A 23,048-nucleotide genomic window follows, 5' to 3' on the forward strand; every position below is an offset into this window, starting at 1 on the left:
TATAAATATAGACGGTGCTTTTTATAGTAAAAATGTGGTCGTATAAGTACTACCTCCATTTTTATAAATGCAAAGTGGTTATAAAGTTTATGTTTAATAAAATTTAATGATTGAGCTGGAAAGTAAAATGAAAATGATAAAATATAAGGATAGTCATCGTTATCATCAATATGGCTGAGTAAAAAATACACGCGACAATATACCAGACTGAACTGACTTTTGTCTTATACCTATTCACCTATACTCTGTATATTTAGGTATTTAAATAAAAGTAAACAAAATCTACAAAAAACCGGGCAAGTGCGAGTCGGACTCGCGCACGAAGGGTTCCGTACCATAATGCAAAAAAAAAACCAAAAAAAAAACGGTCACCCATCCAAGTACTGGTCAGTACTCCCGACGTTGCTTAACTTTGGTCAAAAATCACGTTTGTTGTATGGGAGCCCCATTTAAATCTTTATTTTATTCTGTTTTTAGTATTTGTTGTTATAGCGGCAACAGAAATACATCATCTGTGAAAATTTCAACTGTCTAGCTATCACGGTTCGTGAGATACAGCCTGGTGACAGACGGACGGACGGACGGACGGACGGACGGACGGACGGACGGACGGACAGCGAAGTCTTAGTAATAGGGTCCCGTTTTACCCTTTGGGTACGGAACCCTAATAAAATGGCTCCTTAAGCCAGTTGAGGGTAGGTGAAAACATTACATGATCAAATAATGTAGTGACTGATCCAGGCGGTTTTGCATTTGGTTGGTTAACCAATAAATGTTATAACTACCCGAAAATGTACAAATTGTTTGTTTGGGGACTTTTATTTAAATACTTACCTAAAGATACAGACTATAGAACAAATGTGATAAAGATCTTCTCGGAGCTTCACCGCCACAAAAACAAATGACAAGACATATTGTTAAGGGGCCCACTGATTAACAGTTCGCCGGACGGTATCGGCCTGTCAGTTAGAACAAAATTTTGACAGTTCCTAACAACTGACAGGCCGATACCGTCCGCGGACTGTTAATCAGTGGGCCCCTTTATTACCTACTTATAAATACATTGCAAACTACGTGAGCGCACCAATCAGAGGGAGCGATCATCAAGTTCGTACCAAGTTCGTTCGTATCACAACAAGATCCAAATCTAAACGAATTGTAACTACTAGTACTACTACTACTAGATACTAGTTCATTAAAGTGATGAGTAACGGTGTTTTTCTTTTGTTTCAGTGAACTAACACTACTGGAAGGCATGGCAGGCTGCGGGGGGTGGAGTGAGGAGCCGATCTCCAAGGTAAGAAACCTAGGGCCTAATATTTTTTGATTTGACTTACTCGCAGTCCATCTCACTTGTAGTATATTAGGTTTGTAGGTATCATAATGTTTTGTGCAAGTTTCACGAAGCTCTAGATTGCCAACATGATAAAAGAATGAAAAAATACTTATTTAAGATAAGTAGGTACTATAAATATAAGTAATCTATATTTAGAGACTTATTCACTAATCTAAATATATAAACGTGAAAGACCTGACTGACTGACTGACTTAAATCAACGCACAGCCCAAACCGCTGGGACTAGAAAGTCCAAATTTGGCAACTAGATTCCTTATAAGGTCTAGGGGTCCACTAAGAAAGGATTTTTCAAAATTCATCCCCTAAAGGAGTGAAATGGGGGTCCAAAGTTTGTATGGGGAAACAAGATTAGTTAGACTATTTTATTCCAAATTTCACAGGAGTATTCCTAAAGATAAATGAGTAAACACGTGTTTCAGGTTTTTTGAAAATTGAAACCCTAAGAGGGGGAAAAGTCCCCAATAGTGTTGATATCTCAAAATATCAATATGGGTATCGTTTTCATAGTATTTTGAGACGCTAATAACAAAAATGGCATCAAAATTAAAATTAACGTAGCCGAAGTGAACAATCATCCCCCTGGTGGGGGTGCAATGGGGTTGAAATTTCAAAATATCAATATGGGTATCATTTCCATGGTTTTGTGGGACGCTAATTACAAAAATGGGATCAAAATTAAAATATAACGTAGCCGACGTGAACTATGGCCCCTGGTGGGGAAATGCTAATTACGAAGATAGCATAGACGGTAGTAACATACACGCTGATTTACAGCCACACGTGATCCAGACTTTTGAGAATGCAATGCCTTAAAGTAAATTTTTTTAGCTATTAGCTCAGGGAAAATTTCACTAATACCTACAATGGCTGTTGAATTGTTGTATATTGATGGGACCATGTTGGCTCACACTGTAGTACCTATAATTGGAGATGGAGCCTGTCAGGCCGCGTAGCCAAGATGCCAATCGCATACTCTCCGTAGCGATCGAAACGCAACTGTCACTGTCGCGCTAATATGGAAGAGTGATAGAGAGACATAATGCTTTTCGTTGTCGAAGCGATAGCGATTGTAACCTTGGCTAGGCCGGCTGTTTCGCGCCATCTCCTATCTTCTGTATGATACGCAGGTGATGGCCAGGGAGGTGCGTGAGCAAATCGTTAGTCACGTGGTGGCCAACTGGGAGGAGTTTGTTATTATGTCTCATTAACAGTAACGGTGATAATTACTCCAGCTCCGTTGAATACTGCCTTGAAATGTCGCGCCCGTTTACTTACGGAAGTCTCTGCGAGTTGGTAGCGGCAGGACAACTGTTTCCGTGGGTTTTCGAAGTTTACCGCAACAATGAGCTATACGTGAGAGTTGGTACTGTGGGTAATCCGGTGGGCCGACTAAGATTTTCAAGTGATTTGTCTAGCGGTCATTTTGACGTATATATTCGCAGTGAATTACTCGTAAGACCCACAATATCGGAGCCCCCTTCTTCACTCCTCTCTGTGGTTGCCAAGAAGATTACCACGAGAAGGAATGAGGAGATTACCACCCCATTTAGAATCAGACTCATCATTATCTCTTACCGCTACCAAAACAGTTACTAAAAAACGCCGTGCCAGGTTCACGAATACTACACGGAACAAACAACTAAAAGCTGCCGCAAATAAATATATGCAAAACAAATCATCAGATCACCAAGCTGCCGTAAGCAATTACCAAAAAATTAACCCTGATGTACACAGAGAAGCAGTAGCTAGGTATCAGCATCAGCAAACCCACCCCGAGGTAAACCGTGACACCTCCGCTAGGTATCAGCAAATCACACACACTGATACACTTCATCCATGTAAAACTCCGCACCATTTTGCAATTCTCTCTCAAGTTGCCGTTTAATGTCGTCCGAAAAACTGTCCTTATATTTTTCCCAGAGACTTAACGGGTCAGTAAGTTGACAAAAAACTAACATTATTATGAAAAGTTCACGCAGCTTGAAGGGAGAATCGCACAACGCAGCTTCCTCTAAAGTTGAGTCCCAATGTTTATCGTCCTCTAGCAATCCAAGGGAGAACCACTAATGTAGTGTATAAGGAGGTGCTATAGGTACAAAAGGCTACAACTACATAAATAAAAAATATAAATTAAAAGGTGTTAGGTACAAAACGTACATTAGATTATATTAAATAAGTCGAGCTCGATTAATCGATATAATTACAATTGGTGTCTTCAAGTCAAGAGTGAATACTGTGAATAAGCTTTTACTGAACTAGTGAGCTACACCTTCGTAGGGTTGCAAATAGAAAAAAAAACCAAATGTTTTTTTTTCAAATTTATGAAAAAAAACATGAAAATAAACCTGGCACCATGGTATTTTTTCTAAATTAGGTTTTTTTTTAGATGAACAAAAATATGCCACAATAGCGGTTTTTCGTGATTTATTTGTATATGTAACTTAAAACTAAGTAATTTTTGGGGAATCCCTGAATTCCCCGATGCGGCGACGAGAGGCGTTGGTGTTGCCAACAGTAAATTGCGATAACTACCACTACAGATTTCATTTATGTTGTTATTAATCAAAGTTGTTAAATTAAATTGGTTTAATGGTTAACATAAACTGACATAAAGTCTAAAACAAGTAAAACAACCATATAAAAGTATTAACTGCCTTGCAAATTTTGAGTTTTCATACTTTTGAAAAAAAACGTACTCCAGAAAAAAAACGTTTTTTTTTACGGTTTTTTTTTTCATGTTTATTCTCAAGTTAGAAAAAAAAACCGTTTTTTTACAACCCTACACCTTCGGCCTTGTCATCACTTTCCAGCAGGTGAGACTAAGGTCAGTCACTGTTCAGTCCGTAAAAAAAAAAACAAAATTAAAAAAACTCTCCTGCGCGTGCGAAGCCGCGGGCAAAAGCTAGTTTATTATGTAAGGAACTTATCTTAACGTGCAATTGTAAACTCGGTATCGGTGGTCGCACTAGATATAACATAACAAAGCAATTTCCAACTAGGAATTGATAAAATTTTGAGAAATTTCCGAGATCCTCCACGACTATGTGGAAAGATAAGTCTGGAAATTTTCCGTAGGCACTGTTAAGCTAGTTTTGTGTAAGCTGGCGGTACTGCATCGTCAAAGTTAACTGTTTTCATCTAATTCCTAGATTGGCCATTAAATTCTTAACGTCTTCTAGTTAATAATAATGTCGTGTTTTCTTATTTATTTTCTTTAGCGAAAGACTTCATTTAAGTACTGACCGTTATTTATAGGTTTTAACTTGTTATTGCCATCATTAATACACTAACCTATAGGGCTACGGACAGAGATGTGAAAAATACTTTATAAAAAGTATTTAAATACAAAATACAAATACTTCCTTAATATACTATTTCAAATGCAAAATACAAAATAGTTTTTGAATTTGTATAAAATAGGTATTTTCAAAATACTTTTTAAAAATACAAATACTTTGCGATAAAAGGCACTCTGAACAGTGAATACCTAGTCTGAATTAAAAAAGTTTACTCGGAATTTCCGAGTTGATAAGACTCTCTTTATTTTTTGAAAACAGTGTGTCAATCAGTCTTCTATCTAAAGTGTAAATTTCTACTTGTTTGCTCATATTAACCGGTAGGATGGATAGATGATGGTTTTTAACGGGCAATTTTTAAAAGCATTAATTTAGATTTATAATGTTTCACAGCTAGTATAATGCCTCTCGTTGGTGTGATTAAAACGTCTCGTTTGTGTTTCACCAGGGCAGAAAAGTTTGTTCTCCTCTCCTCTCGTACCTTGAAACCCTCGCAACACTCAAGATTCTACTTTTTTAACCACTCGCTACAATTGTGGTCATGTGCGACGTTACTAAACAGTACCAACGAAAGAGTTGCCAGGACTGTAACATCAGAAGAGATGTAACTCTCCTACCTACATTAGCTACTATAAAGTATTTTGTATTTTGAAAATAGAAAATAGGTCCCAAAAACCATTTCAAATAAAATACAAAATAGTTTTCTTCAAAAGGTATTTAAATACAAAATACAAAAAAGGTATTTTGCATTTTATATTTGCATTTTAAATACAAGTATTTCAAATAAGTCACATCTCTGGCTACGGATGCGGTAAAGGGTTAAGCAGATAAGTTTAAGTTACATTTATAAACTACCTAGCTTACATAAACTTATAGGAGCCTCGTCTGCCAACAAACCGCTCTGTGGTTTGGCAGAAGAATGCATTTAGGTATTTAGTTGTAAGTAAGATTGAGAACAAACGCTTTATTTTTATTTTCTTTTTTTTTAAGTTAGAATTGGATAAGTTGACAGCAGTTTGAAGAAGTATTTAGTTATTCGGCCATTTTTTCGTAAAACCATGAATGGAAAGGATTAGAACTAGTAAAATAAAGGAAACTGTGATTGATGATGATATCCTGTTATCCCTCATCAGGGACATAGGGCTCTCAGAAGGGATTTCCATTCTTCGCGGTCCAGCGCGGCCTCTTCCAGCTCCGCCCAGCCGAGGCCAACTGATGCCGCCTCTTTTTCCACTGTGCGCCTCCAGGTGGTACGTGGGCGACCTTGTCCTCTTTTTCCGGGAATTTTCCAGGTCAGCCCTTGCTTGGATAGGTGATTGTTCGGCCTTCGTAAAACATGTCCTATCCAGCGCCATTTCCGCAGAAGTATCTCCTTAGCTAAAGGGTTTTGGCCAGTCAGTTCCCATAGTTTAACATTGGAGATGGTCCGTGGCCAGTAGACTCCTACGATTCGCCGCAAACACTTGTTTACAAACACCTGGAGTCTACTGGTTATGTCTTGCTTGACGGGCCATGTCTCGCATCCATATAGGAGGACCGACTTTACGTTCGAGTTGAAAACCCTTAGCTTGGTGCGGCGAGTGATGACTGTGGAAGTCCATACGGGTTTCAACTGCGCATATGCGGCGCGGGCTTTATTGATTTTTTGAAAGGAAACTGTAATTCATAAAATTCATACCACGGGAATCTTACTGAATTCATGCCTGCAAACCTCAGTTTAGTAATATGTATATAACAACTTCGGGATTCGTGGAAGACAAGGGGAGAGGCCTTTGCCCAGCAGTGGGACATCATAATAGGCTATCTAAAAATACAACTTATACATATGTTAGAATACTGTCACATAAAAATAAAATAGGTACATCACGAGCCTGGGCGTGTATATCTTCTACAAATTGTTACCAACATATTACTAATAAACTACTACAACTGCTCCAAAATAATGTAGCTTTATTAGAAAGTAAAATTCTACACACAAAACTAAATTTGCAAAGATAAAACGCAACATTCAATCAGTCAATATTGCATAAGTCATTTAAAGCGCTGTTTACTTAAATCCTATTTTAAAAGTAACTTTCACTACGTGGCGTTAGAATGATTTACAAGAAGATTTATGACTGAAGTGTTTTCCAGTTGCGAGGACGCTTTCCAGAGACACAATACTGCACTTTGCGGGTTGCACAGTAATGCACACCCTACACAGACACCGCATTATGAGGCGTCTACAGAGAGCACACTTAACCACACATAGGTGCAATTTTACTTGTAAAATGCTACGATTTAAGCAGCACACCTGCGTTGTATTTTACACCGTTTTACTATAACAGCCCAAGTACAATTCTAAAGCTTTTTTTTTATTTATATATAATGTACACGTGTACCTACTGCTGGACTAGCACATGATTGGCGCGACAGTATCTCGCGGCGAGATAGACTACCCGTCCCTCTTTTACTAACATAGTTAGAAAAAGACGGGTAGTCTATCTCCCGTCCCTCTTTTACTAACATAGTTAGAAAAAGACGGGTAGTCTATCTCGCTGCGAGATTCTGTCGCGCCAATCATGTGCTAGGCCTACTGGGGCCTATTTCTCGAACGGTATTTGACTAATAATATTAGTCCACGAACTGTCAAATCGTATGGGTTACCATGGCAACACACAAATAATATTAGACTAATACCGTTCGAGAAATGGGCCCCAAGGGCCCGCTTCTCAAAAGCTTGTAACTTGTAATACAAGCTTACCAAGCTACCCTAGTTCTAGCAAAAGCTGTCAAAATGTGACATCCGCTTGTATTACAAGTTACAACTTTTGAGTAATTATGATAATAAGCGCTCGCGCTCTCATACCTACTAAATTTGTACGGGAGCGCGTAACCTCGATAGTCGATTGTCTTGTGCTGCGTCTAATAGTTAAGGTGGTCTGTGGTGGGTTGTCTATGCTCTATGCTCATTTTAAGACATTTAGCATGTTCAGCCTTTACTGTCGTAGTAAATTACATTGTGGTTTTTAAGATCACTGGCGGAGTTTTCCGGTAGCGGCATTACTTTGCTCCATTGTGGTATTTATAGTGACTTAAGGGGCCCACTGATTAACAGTCCGCCGGCCGGTATCGGCCTGTCAGTTGTTCGGAACTGTCAAAATTTTATTCTAACTGACAGGCCGATACGGTCCGGCGGACTCTGTTAATCAGTGGGCCCCTTTAGGTCAACAGAACTCCTCAGGATGAGCTGTGTTGACGCTATGAGATACAATACGACCAATACGACTGATTCAGTCTGATTCTTAAAAGATATAGATGGTCAAGCAAATCTTGTCAGTAGAAAAAGGCGCGAAATTCAAATTTTGTATGAGACGATATCCCTTCGTGCCTACATTTTTCAAATTTGCCGCCTTTTTCTACTGACAAGATTTGCTTGACCAAGTATAATTGGGGAATGTTTGTTTAATCCTATTTGAGTGTCCAAAGACAAAAAGTGCTGGGCAAAGACCTATCTCCTGGTTCTCCATAACTCCCGATTTTGTGCTTCTTCCGGCCAGTAAATAAAGGAAAAGGTTAGGATAAAAAATTATTATAATTTTCACAATCATATTTATAAGAGATTGTTCATAATTAAGTAAAAACGAGTTCTTCAACATTTAGGAAAATCGTCGTTGCGCTTTTCAAAGCTGATATGTGTTCGATTTTTGATTGACAAATAGTTACCTCGCTACAAAATACATAAGGTGTTAATTCATTTGATTAAGATCTCGCACATATAAGATTTGGTAAGCGCAACGACGAAATGCTAATTACAACAAATATTACAGGAGTGATACATGACGCAATTTTAGAATAGGTAAATATAAAATACATATATAAAAGGGAGCAAGTAAGAATACATCAACAGTTCCCTGCAGCTTTTTAAACAAACAGTACCAAGGATCATAAATATCTATCGCACAGAGTCTATGCAGTAAGTAAATCATATCAATTCCAAGTATTCCAACCAATTACTCTAAGACAGTACAATCAACTGACAATACAATAAGTTATGGTAATCGCGGCTTCACACCTCGACAACAAAAGATGATCTTCCAATTACAATATAAATTAGACTAATAGCTGATATCAATAAATCTAAATCTCTATTGATATATTCTTTGACTTCGTTTTGTTCAATCATTTCTGGAATATCACCTTTATTTCCTTCGGAATAAACTTGATATTTGTAACAATTGACATAACAGATTGGAGAATTATCGATTATGGGAATAAGGTAATATAAGCTATATAAACATTTGATATATATGATTTTTTTAAAGTCGAGAGTGGATAAGTTTTTCTCGAATGTGTAATGTATGCAAGTCCCACGCTCTCGATTCCTCGGAGACGGGGCTTTTTGCTGTGATTCCGACACCGATTCGATCGTAACGTTGGGATTAATTTATTATATGAGAACTGGCGGTTTCGTAGCTATCTATGAATTCTAGATTATAGGTACCTAACGTGCTTTGTTGGTACATTTAGTAGTTATTCCTAACCAGGACCGCAAGTTACAAGTGAAAATAAGAAAGAAGGACTCTTTTAACTGTTTTCTTGTGACACCTTTGAATTCGCAAGCATATGTAGGCTGATATCCGCTCACCATCGTGCCGTGGTTTTAATAAACAAGTAATAAATTAGGTTACTTATTTTTCTCTTAACCATTGCATCTTAATCAAATACAGTCAGCATCAAAAGTACCGGATCAAACTACGCGCCAAAAGTACCATCGCTGATAGCCTAACAAAAAGATACAAGTCCGTTTATGAAGAACAATTTGAGTACTTTAGAACGCGAACTGTAGAGACATTATATATCTATCTAATACCTTTAAACGAGCAATTCTTATATATATATTGGGGAAACGGCTCTAATGTATTTCGATTTATTTTCGGCGGCGATAAATCGATCTAGCTAGTCGTCTATCTCTGGGAAAACGCGCATTTGAGTTTTTAGATGTTTTCCGAGCAAAACTCGGTCTCCCAGATATAATACCTTATTTGGAAAAGTATTCCACGATCGCAGATAAATTGGGTGCGTTGTTTCATCCGCTACTAATGTTGCTGATTGTACATATGTAGTTTATGTAGTACTTACCTACCTATCCCAGACTGACTTACCCGAGCCTGTTTTAAAGGACTACGGGTCAGAATAGCGGCATTCTCTTGTTAGACGATCTCTCATCAAAAACTACCATTACTCAGGGCGACGTGGAGTAATTGGTATCCGATTTAAGGCCGCATACCCGTGCCTTTGCGCGCGCTCCATAGTTTCGCTCGAGTTTATAGTTTTTCATAGGTGTGTAACTACTAACTGTACTCGACCCTGTATCTCCACCCGCCTGGAGGTATGGTACCACATCGCGTTCCCGAAGGGAACCGGATTAATTTTTATTATTAGAAATTGACTCTCTAGATGGAGGTCTAAAAGTCTTTACTTTTCTAATAATAAAAATTAATGGAACCCGCGCAGACAAAAATGCAGGCAATTCTCAACAATACAGGGTTTTATTTGAGCGTATTGAACTGCCTCACTTGCATGGACAAATTTTTAACGAATTGGCTGTACATTTTTATATAATTTCTGCCTATTTAATATAAGTCTTGTACTTAAGATAACCGACAATGCAATCAAAATCTACTAAAATGAATTTAACAAACATTTTGATAATTTACCAGGCCCGCCAGCAGCAAGCAGGCCAGTAGTGAAACAGTTCATCACACTGACAATTGCCGCCTGACATTGTCAATTTATCGTACATTGCTGGTCCAACAAGTAAACAATAACGCTCTGTACCTACTGTCGTAACTTACCAAGTATTACCAACCCAGAAATCTGCAGGGAATTGTCAGTGTGAACTGTCAATTGGCATGTTGATGAATAGACGACTCATCTCGTTTATTGCAACTTGACTCGAGCAATCGAGCATGCAGCGTCGTCGCCTTAAGTCGTGCTATGGCAAATTACAGCTGATTTGCTGTTCCATTGTGCTGCATTCTGAAACCGCCAGTGCCTATTTATTCGTCATCATCAGTCGCAAGACGTCTGCTGGACGTAGGCCCCTAAAGATTCTACAACTCTACAACGACCGATCAAGGTCGATTTATGTTCTTATGTAATGTTTTACTGCGGACTTATCACGATTGTCGATATTGAACAGCAAGTGGGGGCCTTCTTCTGCTGCATCCTTTGAGTGTCATTCAAGAATCTTTATCCCCAATCGCTACTGAATATTATAAATGCGGAAGTAACTCTGTCTGTCTGTCTTTTATCCCTTCACGCTTAAATTGAAGTAGATTAAATTTCGTATGGTGATAATTTGATGCTTGAGGAAGGACATAGGATAGTTTTTGTCAGTAATCATGGTCATCACTATCCCACGCAGACAACGTCACGGGCAGAAGCTTTAATATAATTTAACATTTAAGGATGACTCACGTTAGACCGGGCCAAGTCTGGGCCGGAGCTTCCGGCGCATCGTTTTCTATGGAAAGCAGCACGTGATCGCCTGTCATGTCATAGAAAAGTAAGCGCCGGAAGCTACGGTCCGGTCTATGACTCACGTTAGACCGGACCTTAAATGCCATTCTCTACATGCTACTCTACGCACACAAAAATAGACAAAAATCTTAAAACACTTCTTGTTTCCTATTAAGATCGCAGAAGCTTGATTAGCAAGTGAAACTCCCCTGAATGTCTTTGAAGTCACCCGTTTATGGCCTAGAGACATCAACATAGTAACGACGGAATGTAAAAAATGCAGCTTGATTCCGCGCCTTACCCTGGACAAACGAGTCCGACTCCATGAATATTTATAGCGTGAATAACACTTAATTAAGTGAAAATTGCCGCATCTTAGTGCTTTCCTGATTGCCTCCCGAAGGAACCTAATAAGGATGGTTTGTCTAGCTCTAGATGATCCCTAAAAGTAACATAACATTTACTGTGTGTAGGCAGGGGTGCGAAACTCCTGACTTCGGCCAAACTCGGCTCCGCTCGGCTCATGCAGCATTACTCCGAGCAATTATTAGGGTTGCACAACTTGACGTCCCTTTGCGTGCACGACCACAGATAAGATAATGGCTTGAATTTTGACAACCCTAAATAGCCGAAAGGGATAGTGCCATCTATTAGAAAGGGACAGCATGATTCAACTCTGAACCGCTGTCAAACTTTGGTTTTGCAGGAAGTTTCCTTTCTGTACGGTAGTACTATTATTTATTCTGTGCCGTTACCACAAATTGGATGACGGGTTAATGGCTTATTACACAGTATCACATCAGAGAAATTCACTCGTCCACTTTTACAATAATTCGCACTATTTAGTAATTACCAACGTAGATATCGCCGACCCTGTGGTTTGGTTTAATTAAATTAATTAAATGCCTGCTGCTTTTAATTGCCGCGATGAGAATTCTGCGGCCACCGCGGTTACAACAAGTATGGCACAGTAGATATGTTACTAACGGTAGTCCTTCTTGTTATATTAGCGGTTTCCCGGCTACATCTGAAGTGAGCCTAAATTACGTTCGTATAGCTAAAACTTCTTGGATTTTTAATTTCCTCGATATCACCGAAAAGGGCTTCACCAAGTCTCAGCACCGAAATCTAAGAAAAATCCAACAATGAGTCGTAACATTATAAGTATCTGCACGAATGGAAACAGATCTATGACAGTATCAGCAATCCAACCTTAAAAATCTCATCGGATTTGATATTGATGCAATATGTAGCTTGTTCACTAATATATGCAGTACCTACCTATAACCGCGGGAAAGATTATGCGCTGTAGTAGGTACCTGTGTAAAAAAGTAAGATTTTTGGAGTGCAAGTGCCGCTACAGGTTGTTTTTTTATTTATGATTATAAATAAATTAAAATTTACACAATTCTACCTAGCCGTTGGGCTAGGTTGGGTAGGTAGTAGGTAGTAAGGCTTGTTTTTTGTGTACTGGAGGATAATTTAATATTAATAGATAAAATGATTATCTATATTTATGTATTAGTATTAAAAGTATTAAAACACTTAAAATACATAGAAAACGTCCATAAATAAACTCAGGAATATTTGTGTTTTTGGGTGCGTAAGACGCTTTAATCATGTTCTTGACAATGCCATACTGTTTATACACTTCCCACTGCGTTACTACTTGTTGCTTCTATTATGAAGCGGTTCTTATGTATTTGTTCTTCCCGTGCGTTCAACTCGGAACTATAACGGATGGGTAACAATTTGAACATACCAAGGAAATCAACGGCGGATTCCTTCGTTGTAATACGGTTGTTGTTTATGTCATACATGTAACAGTAAACAACGTCCTTAATTAATCTTTGGAATTGATATAGCGTTAACTATCCTATTACCGACACCCTGACCGGGCTACCCCCACGCTAGACCGGGCCGTGCCATTTTCTTTGACGGCTGATCAGTGATCACGTGGTACTTTCCAAGAAGCTCCGGCTCGGCCCCGGCCCGGTCTAGCGTAAATCATCCTTTATGGTGAGCATCTTAAACTTCCAAATCAAGGAAGCAGTAGTTCTATCTGACTCTCATAAATGAATGAGTGTCAATCCTTGTGAGTAGGTACCTACCCGTAGGTCCTCTACCTAATGCTTAGTTACTTCATGTATATTTTAGAAATTCCCGATAATAGTTATTTGTACAACAAGAGATCAAAGTTTGATATTTCTTCGAGTGCTAATTTTGAGTCCCGTGCAAGCGAATGATTCTATAATACTCTCTCTCGCTACGCTCGTGAATCTAATTTAGAATCTTGAGCGTAGTAAGGGATTCAAAAGCGCACGAGATGTAAATAACTTTGATCTCGTGTAGTACACAAAATTTTTCACCCTAAGCAGTGAGAACATACCTAGAGGGACAGAGATAATAGAACCCAAGTATATCGAACTTGTATTAGACCCCGCATGTTGAAATGACATTTGACTATAAAGGTCACTTGAATGTCATTTTGTCTCACTCAGTGAGCAAAATCGCATTTTGCTCACTGAGTGAGACAAAATGATTCAGTGAGCAAAATCGCATTTTGCTCACTGTTTTTAAGAAGCAAAGTACCCTTGTTCGAGCTGCTGAGGTGAAAAGAATATTTATCATATATTTACTGGTTTATTATTTTTATTTTCGGGTATAGTAAGGTTCTCATTCGATCTTAGAGGTGTAAGAGTCTAAACATCTTCATACATATTAATATTATGAACTATTCTAAGGTCTGACGGTACAATTAAAAATGCATTTTAATCGCAAATCGACGTTTTCTCTATCTTATTAAGAACAGGTGCAGTTAACAAGGGAACTACAGATTAGTTCCAAGAAACTAGATTCCTGTACGAATTTGAACTTTAACACCAAAGAATCTCATAGCTTTATCTAATAAAATTGATTGTATCTAAAAATACCTAATAAGAGGCGGTGTCCCGTGACGATACAAACGGCTGTACAGTCAGCAGCAGAAGTAGCTAAGCGGGCCAGGTGTTTAAAATGATCTTGACGCGACTTTATTGTTAAGAGAATAAGAGCGTGTCAAGGTACTATGATGTGCTGCTGACTGTACTAGTCCAAGAAGGGTCACTTTTGGAGGTTCATTGCTCGAAGCGTGTAAAGAAAGAAAATTGGGCTTGTAACAGAATTGTATGGCGTAATAACTTGGAGTTCTTGCATAGTTGCTTCTGTATAAATTACCACCAAAAACATTTTCATGTAAAATGTTGCCAAGACGAAACCATGAGGCTCGCACTGTCAAAAAGTTATCAGATCTCTTGTAGAGCCAAACTTCTAACTCTACAAGCCTTACTTCACAAACTCTACACCTTAGTCAAAACATGTGGCTTGGTCGTTTCGTTACTACAAGAACTATTGTATGATAAAAAATAATGAAAAGTTAATACATTTCTTACCTTTCTTAATAAAATTATTTTTGCATGGACATCGCATAATTTGTTTAACATTTTAGGAGCAGCTTCTAAAGGCTTAGGTAAGATGATAATATCATAAATATTTATAAGTTCTCAAAGCCTAAAGAATTGCAATCTTTTTAATGTGATGTTTTCTGTTTGTTATACAAACATTTATTACTCAAGCTCTACAAAACTTGACAAATCGCAGCTCATTCAAAACACTAGAATAAAGTAATAACCCCAAATAAATGGATTCACAGGCTACTTTATAATGACAAATTGTTTTCGGAACCCCAGATAAGTATCGGCCTTTCTCTCAACCCATCCACTGTTATTAAAGTACGGTGAATATATAATTAAATACGTCTTAGTACGAGCTTCCGCTAAAAAATAGCTTTTGGCTCGAGTGAGTAGTGAGATAGAGGGGTTCTGTAGCTTTTTTTTGTTTTAATAAAGGTCATGTGGTGTGAGAGGAACGTAGTTTTTTTGCTCGGGGCAAACAACAGTATGAGGATTTCATACAAGTTTTTTTTGCCTCAGTGTTTCTCTTACCCCATCTAAACTTAAATTTACCTAATTAAAGAAGACGCTATTTTAATTTGTTCTTATAAATAAACGCAGTACGTAGAATCGCATCGTAGTAAGTAGTTACCTAAAGGTAGGTACCCAAATTATTAGGTATCCACATATCGAGTGAAATAGTCGTCATAATAAATACATAAGTACAACCTATACCGTCTTAGTGAAAGGGCTCCACTCTATTATAGATTTGATGCATTTAAAATAATACATTTTATTTCTTACCCAGATTCCATGTGACTGTGTCAGTCTGTAAGTTTCAAGGGTTTTATTCAAGTAGGTAACTACTAAAATTTTAAAGTTATAACATCTTTATAATACGATTATTAATTATATTTATAAGTGTGTTTAAAAGTACCTACAGTGTTAAATCCATAATGGATCCATGTGCATAACTCTATGTGTACCTACTAAGTTGCAAATAAAGATCTATCTTTACTGACGAATAATATCTTTTTTGGACCAACATTGTACCTTATTTATTTGTGTGCACATATGCATATTTTTAAGTAGCTTTATTAAGGGGCTACCCGAGGTTTTCATCGATTTTTGACAAGTTTTGAATCGTATCTCCTTTTTTTACACTACAGATATAATTATAAGACAAACGGTTATCGATTCTTCAATCTTTTATCTTTGGTTTTGTCCACTGGATTTTGAAAGAAATGTATACTTATTTTTTATGATTTTTTTAAACATTGTCTAAAAAAGCACTTTTTTCTTATCTAGTTTGCTGTGAAGGATCTTACATGTACGAAATCTACATATTTGGGTTCGACTTTGACGTCTCGAAAAACTTGTTTAGGGTTTTATTTTTAAACTAATTAACACAAATGTTATAGCCAGAAAACCAGTTTTTTGGCCTAAAATTGTTCAACTTTGATGCCAAATATCTCGAAGACAATGAACTTTGAAGTAAGTAAATATGGGATACTATACTGTTTAAAGCCGCTGCTGTTAATATAATAAGATTAATAAGCTACAAAAAAACGTTAGAAAACTAAGGGATTCAGATTGAAGGTCATTGGCGTGGGAGGCCCCTTAAAATACAGATCTCTGTTTTTATGGCAGCTCATTACGAGTATCATGACTGTTATTAAATACAAAACGTGCATGTTTCATTGCCTAGTTCATATTCATTCCTGTCTGGATTTCACGGGCCTATAAATCCCGGTCTTTTGATTGGCTTGCGTGGGGATAAGGATCCAACACGTAGAGGCCCTTGGAGACCTTTAATGTCATGTAGAACGCCTGCTGGAACCCCGTTCACAGGCGAAACAATAGACACCCATGAACCGGTCGCAGAAGGCATTGGGACTATTGTAGAAAAAGTGAACAGTATACCGGTCTATGGATTGATATATTCATTATTGTTATTTTTATTGTGTAACTATCAAGTTGCAAATAAGAAAATAAATTGAAAGAAATAGCATAAACTATATAGCAATAAGGATGCATTCACTTAATGTTTAATGCATTTCAAATAGCAAAAACAAGAAACCAGGGTGGTGATCATTCTAATTGGCTCGGTCGTAAAATATAATACCTATAAACACTCTGATGAGTATTTAAGTATTGACTGATTGAATTTATGTTATTGCTTTCTACCTTTACCGTTAGAGCCTTGCCCCTTATTCATAAAATTTAGTAACCTTTGTAAAATTTTGTTTCTTTCTAACAAACACTAATTTCAAAATGACAGAAAGGGACCAACGGCTTGTTAGTAGAGAGACGTTTATGTATAACGCCATTAGTTTTTTTTTACACTTATGCTGCTAAGTCATAAAAGGAGAGTTATGTTTTTGATCTGAATATATGTCAGTCTCTATGTTCCCTAGGTACCAATTAAAAAAAATTCTTGCGCCTGTAGGTATCTTCTCGGGGCTGTGATATGCCAATAATTAAAAAAAACCGTTTTCAAAATTCGGCACCTCCAACCACGGAACCCTGATAATATTCTGCTTGTTATTACATCCACTTCATTGCGCGATAGCATCAGAGGCACAACAAAAGATGTACCAGTGTAATCGTTGTACAAAAATTACCCAAACTAGAGCGGTAGAATCATACCGGTTACGTATCATTAGGCTTATGAGCAGAAAACGTATTATAGTTGCTTTATCGTTTGATAATGACAAGATTGGTATGATGCGTTTTTTACTGACAATCAGTATAAGAAACTACATACTTACTTACTTACTGCTGTGGCGCAACGACCCGAAGTGGATCTTGGCCTCCGACACCAAAGACCTCCATGCTGCTCTATACAAAGCCGTTTCTGTCCAGACGACGGCACCGAGTTCGCTTAGGTCTTTCTGCACTTCGCCTCTCCAGCGGTACCTAGGGTACGCTGATGGGTACCGGTACGGTAGGCTAGGGTAGCGGTAGGTAGGTACTCCAGCTGTACATAGTACCTACCTACAAATTGGACATACGAGTTTAAGGTAGACGTCCACAGGGCCGCATAGCACGCATCGGACGCATCGCACGCAACGGATTTTTGTATTATTTGTATAGAAACTCACACAAGTGCGTCCACTGAACCGTTCCGTGCGATGCGTTCGATGCGCGCAATGCGGCCATGTGGACGTCTACCTTATATAAGCTTGAATCACATGTAAGTCAGTGATATCATGAGTCAGATAAGTGTCAGTCATGTGGACCTAATTTTGAAGTCGAAAATGTAGTAAGAGCTTCGTCTGTATACAATTATCTCGTCGCTGCACTAAATCCTTGATCATAGATGAATGCACTTGTGAGTGCTCTGCAAATTGAGATAGATGATGAGTCCCATTGAGTTGAGGATGGGAGTATATTACTCGTTTGTGTTCTATAACCTAATCCTATACCAACATATATGTATTTCGAAAAAGTTTAATTTTAGAATTTTTCTCTACATTAACACTTTAAACAGCACGCATTATCGTGTACGTCATCGTGAACCTTGTAGAAATGCACGAGGGTGGACATTTAGGCTGTGGCCGCGTGCGTCAGTTTACGTCCTTGTCTGTTAAAGGGTTTATCGAACAATGGGACGTAGAAGTACTTTCTCTTTCTCACATACACACACACGTAAAGATCGTTAGGATGGCGGGTGGACCTCAGCGAATTGCAACGAAATAATTATAAACATAATGTACCTTCCCTTATTGTGCCTTTAAGTTAAGCCAGTGTACCTCCTAAAACGAGCTATTTAAAAAAAAACGTCCACCCGCCATTCTGACATCAGGATGATCCTATGAAATCTTGGATTATACATCACTAAACGTGTGTAGTTATATTGTACCTTCAGTGTACCTCAGTAAACTATTATGTACCTATGCCTGGAATGAGCTAAGGTCCACCTTCCAACCAGGGTGCATAGCGAAGATACCAATCTTTTGCGCTAGGACAACGAAACGCTATCTGTCTCTCTATCGCACTAATATGTAAGAGTGGAGAGACAGAAAGCGTTTCGTTGTCGTGGCGCAAACGATTGGCACCATGGCTAAGTCCGGACGTCAATCCAAAGACGGATTACACAGACGCGCCCGCGCATCGTTCCGTTCCGTTCATTAACCCTGCTTTCTTTCGTCGTAAGCTAATTTGACAGTAATTGTTAGTTTAGCACTTACCGCACTCATGTATTATTTATAATAACGCAACATTGAGTTGCGGATTAATTGCGTTGTTTCGTTTCGTACCGGTTTTAGTTGCTTGATCCTTTTACGTAATGTAAAATACTTCGTTCACCCCTCCTTTGGATATGAAAGCCCGCTCCACACTCGTGCGCGAAAAAAAATTACCCTCCCATAGAAAATGGACCAGCCAAAAAAACGGGTGTGTACGGGAGGCCTAATTTAGAGTGAAAATTAAATTTCATAATACGAGTAATATTATAGAATAAATTTCAATCCAGTTGTCAGAGCCGCTTTCTCGAAGACATCATCTTAAATAATGGCGTATATGTCGGAGTTATACGAAAAAACTCCATAATTAATCGTCAAAACTGGCGACTTCTTAATCGCGTATTCAAATTTTTCACATAACACCGGTAATGTTACGTGAGCGAGGTTATAAAAATGTGATGTTTGTGGGTGTTGGAGTCCAATGGGTGATTATTTACATCACCATAAGTAGATGGTTTAATACGGAACGTAGGTACGCACTAGTAGAAACTAATCTAAAATACAGACTTATTTATTATTTAACAAGCATGGTTCATATTAAATAGGTAATAATATTATGGTAAGTATGTAATTTATGTCTAGGTAATTCACTAATGCAATCAAAGAGAATTGATTGTAAATTATACCGAAGTAGGTACTCTAAAAAAAACGTGCCCTTTGACATCCAAAACAGATGGCGGTGTAAGTACTTTTACTTAACGTAACGTAAGTAGGTAAGTTGTACGGCGGTTTTGCGGTCACTGAATTTTCAAACGTCAACTTTTCACAATCAGAGTTACCGCAAAATGTATGTAGCTGTACAGCGCCAAGAAGTCGTTTACCTGTCAAATTCGAAGCACGGAATTTACTTAAATTTTACGCATCTTACTCAATCAATGTATCTTTGGTGCAATGTAGGGCAAAGAGCGTCTTCTCTACTATCTACTACCTATCAGTTATTTCTGTAATGTTCCTTTTCACCCATATTAATCTTAGTCACACTTAAATCGTCCTAGTTTACCCTCTGGTTTCAAAGGTCAGATGGCAGTCGCTTTCGTAAAAACAAGTGTCTACGCCAATTCTTGGGATTAGTTGTCAAGCGGACCCCAGGCTCTCATGAGCCGTGACAAAAATGCCGGGATAAGGCGAGGAAGAACACACTTAAATCACATCGCATCATTTAATTAAATCGTTATCAATTATTGTTGTTATCGTATCTTAGTTAACACCTACAATATTTTTCGAATTAATTTTAAGGCACATAATTACCAATTTCTCTTCCAACAATTTACTCATAAACTAATTTGCGCTAATAACATACAAAACAGATTCGCACTAATAGGTTTTTTACAACGAATTGTCTAAATGTTTCACATAGCTCAAATTCTTGAACAGTGTTCCAAACTTTCTCCGTTGTCATAGCATTGTAAACGAATGAGCGATGTTGCGCCGAAGTTCCCAGTTAATTTGTTATGATATGTGCAGATACACTGGAGAAAATTGCTATTTGCTATTACTGATGTTGACTTTGACATCAGATAGCCAGACGGTATGAGAACGCTTCTATTGTACTACACTGGACTAATCATTATTCAGTTCTACGCAATTTTATGTAGGTAGCCAAAGTGTCTAATGTATTTGTAATCATTATGTTGCTGCATTTTTGTATACCGACCAAAAAAGAGTGGACTAGACGAATAGGCTGCAGAATGAGACGATTTACGAAAAGAATAAGAAGCGCCTATGTGCAGGAGGCGAATATAATGCCGTTAAAGAGCGATATATTTTAAAATTTGATGTGGTTTCGATCTTGTTAACAGATCTTAAAGTCTAAAGACCTAATCAATTCTACGTCCGTTTTTAACTACAAATTACCTTGTTACAGGAAAAGCAAAGGCCACCGATCTACAACCCGGAAGACTACGCGACATCCCTTAAAAAATGGGGCAAGAAGACTGGCGGCGGCAACTTGTACGAGCTCGAGCAAGAGCCAGGGAAAGCACGCACGCTACCCAACCAGAGCAGCAAAGACTTCAGGTAATGCTGCTTTTCCTTTTTCCGTGATTGCGTACACGGATTATCTACGACTTCTAAGAAATGGGACTAGAAGACTGGCGGCGGCAACTTGTACGAGCTCGAGCAAGAGCCAGGGAAAGCACGCACGCTACCCAACCAGGGCTGCAAAGACTTCAGGTAATGTTGCTTTTCCTTTTTCCGTGATTGCGTACACGGATTATCTAGGACTTCTAAGAAATGGGACTAGAAGACTGGCGGCGGCAACTTGTACGAGCTCGAGCAAGAGACAGGGAAAGCACGCACGCTACCCAACCAGGGCAGCAAAGACTTCAGGTAATGTTGCTTTTCCTTTTTCCGTCATTGCGTACACGGATTATCTAGGACTTCTAAGAAATGGGACTAGAAGACTGGCGGCGGCAGCCTGTACGAGCTCGAGCAAGAGCCAGGGAAAGCACGCACGCTACCCAACCAGGGCAGCAAAGACTTCAGGTAATGTTACTTTTCCTTTTTTCCTGATTGCGTACACGGATTATCTAGGACTTCTAAGAAATGGGACTAGAAGACTGGCGGCGGCAGCCTGTACGAGCTCGAGCAAGAGCCAGGGAAAGCACACACGCTACCCAACCAGGGCAGCAAAGACTTCAGGTAATGTTGTTTTTCCTATTTCCCTGATTGCGTACACGGATTATCTAGGACTTCTAAGAAATGGGACTAGAAGACTGGCGGCGGCAGCATGTACGAGCTCGAGCAAGAGCCAGGGAAAGCACGCACGCTACCCAATCAAAGCAGCAAAGACTTCAGGTAATGCTGCTTTTCCTTTTTCCCTGATTGTGTACAGAGATTATCTAGGATTTCTAAGAAATGGGACTAGAAGACTGGCGGCGGCAGCCTATATGAGCTCGAGCAAAATCCAGGGTTCCAGGGAAGGAATGCACCCGGCCTAACCAGGGCGCTCTAAAATCCTAAGACTAAATAATTTTCCAAACTTTCTACTAGGTACCTACGAGTAAACGTATGAAGAAAATGCATCTATATATTATGTTGCATGTTTTTGCTACTTGTTGTTTGTACTTGTATAGACAAATAATTTGTCAGACACGGAAACGTAAAATATGATTAAGTACTATGTCATAATATATTTCTTGCCATCACGATCAAGCAATAAGTAATCCTATGGTATTGAGCATTATACTATTCTGAAGAGCTGCCTTTAGACCTTGGTGGCTGGGTGACGTCGTAAAAGATTTCTAATGTGCAAAACGGTGTTAGGGTCTCCCCAGATATATCGACGCGCATTCGGCAAAATCCGATAGGAAAAAACTTTATGTCCGATATTCAAAAGTAAATTACCTACAGGCGTTTGAAAAGTAAAAGTCACTTCCATATGAATAGTTTTCCATAAAAGCATGATACAATCAAGTCTTTTCATTTTATTCACCGACCACATATGGTATTAGAAAGTATTCCTTTGTGCGAGGTACGTATTATTAAAATGGGATCGTGGATCATAATTATTTTGGAAAATTATTCTCAACATCACCGAATACGTTAAAAGTGGCAGGCACCTACATATTGAATATCCTCACAAAATCATGCAGTTTCTTTTTGTCGCCTTAGTCAAAATTAATTCCGAAACTCTTAGTTGAAACAATATAATGATATTCTTTCATGTTTTTACAGAAATCCATGCCTCGGTATGGGCGAAGAGATGAGCCTGCGGCAATTCGGGACTCCGAGTGAGCTGCTCACCAAGTTACGAGCTGATCTAAGACTTTCATTCCCAAGGTAACATCTTCTTTAAACATAGTTTTCTTATCTCATCGTTTTCGGGGGCCCTTGCAATACACTTCGACCCATAGGGATTTTTTGTGCAATCTTTACCTAGGTAGACTTAGACTAATAAAAGTCTGCAACGATTTTGATAGCATACGCAGTGCAAGTGTTATTTTAAACGTCAAACTTCTATGAAATTATGACTTATAAATAACACTTGCACTGCGTGTGCTATCAAAATCGTTGCATACTTTTCTTGGTCTAATTTTGTGTATATATAGATGGTCAAGCATATCTTGTCAGTAGAAAAAGGCGCGAAATTCAAAAAATATTCTATGGGACGATATCCCTTCGCGCCTACATTTTTAAATTTGCCGCCTTTTTCGGACACGATCTGCTTGACCAACTATAGTTGACATTGTATGTATACATATCATCTTGGAAT

The 23,048-nt window shown here is 38.5% G+C and overlaps 1 protein-coding gene across 5 annotated transcripts in view; it reads left to right on the forward strand.

The window, feature by feature from the left end:
- LOC134791283 (uncharacterized) overlaps nt 1-23,048 on the forward strand; it is a 183,070-nt gene that overhangs the window by 150,562 nt on the left and 9,460 nt on the right. For 2 of the 5 annotated variants that reach the window (XM_063762274.1, XM_063762275.1), the window contains exons 3-5: nt 1,234-1,297; nt 20,700-20,851; nt 22,511-22,615. In XM_063762274.1, the coding sequence (XP_063618344.1) occupies nt 1,234-1,297; nt 20,700-20,851; nt 22,511-22,615 (321 nt within the window). Of the gene's footprint in view, nt 1-1,233; nt 1,298-20,699; nt 20,852-21,223; nt 21,320-21,373; nt 21,476-21,529; nt 21,632-22,510; nt 22,616-23,048 lie in introns of those variants that run through there. The other 3 variants (XM_063762277.1, XM_063762278.1, XM_063762276.1) reach the window with 3 other exon arrangements.

This window comes from Cydia splendana, chromosome 6, assembly GCF_910591565.1.
Source record: "Cydia splendana chromosome 6, ilCydSple1.2, whole genome shotgun sequence".
Taxonomy (NCBI): Eukaryota; Metazoa; Arthropoda; class Insecta; order Lepidoptera; family Tortricidae; genus Cydia; species Cydia splendana.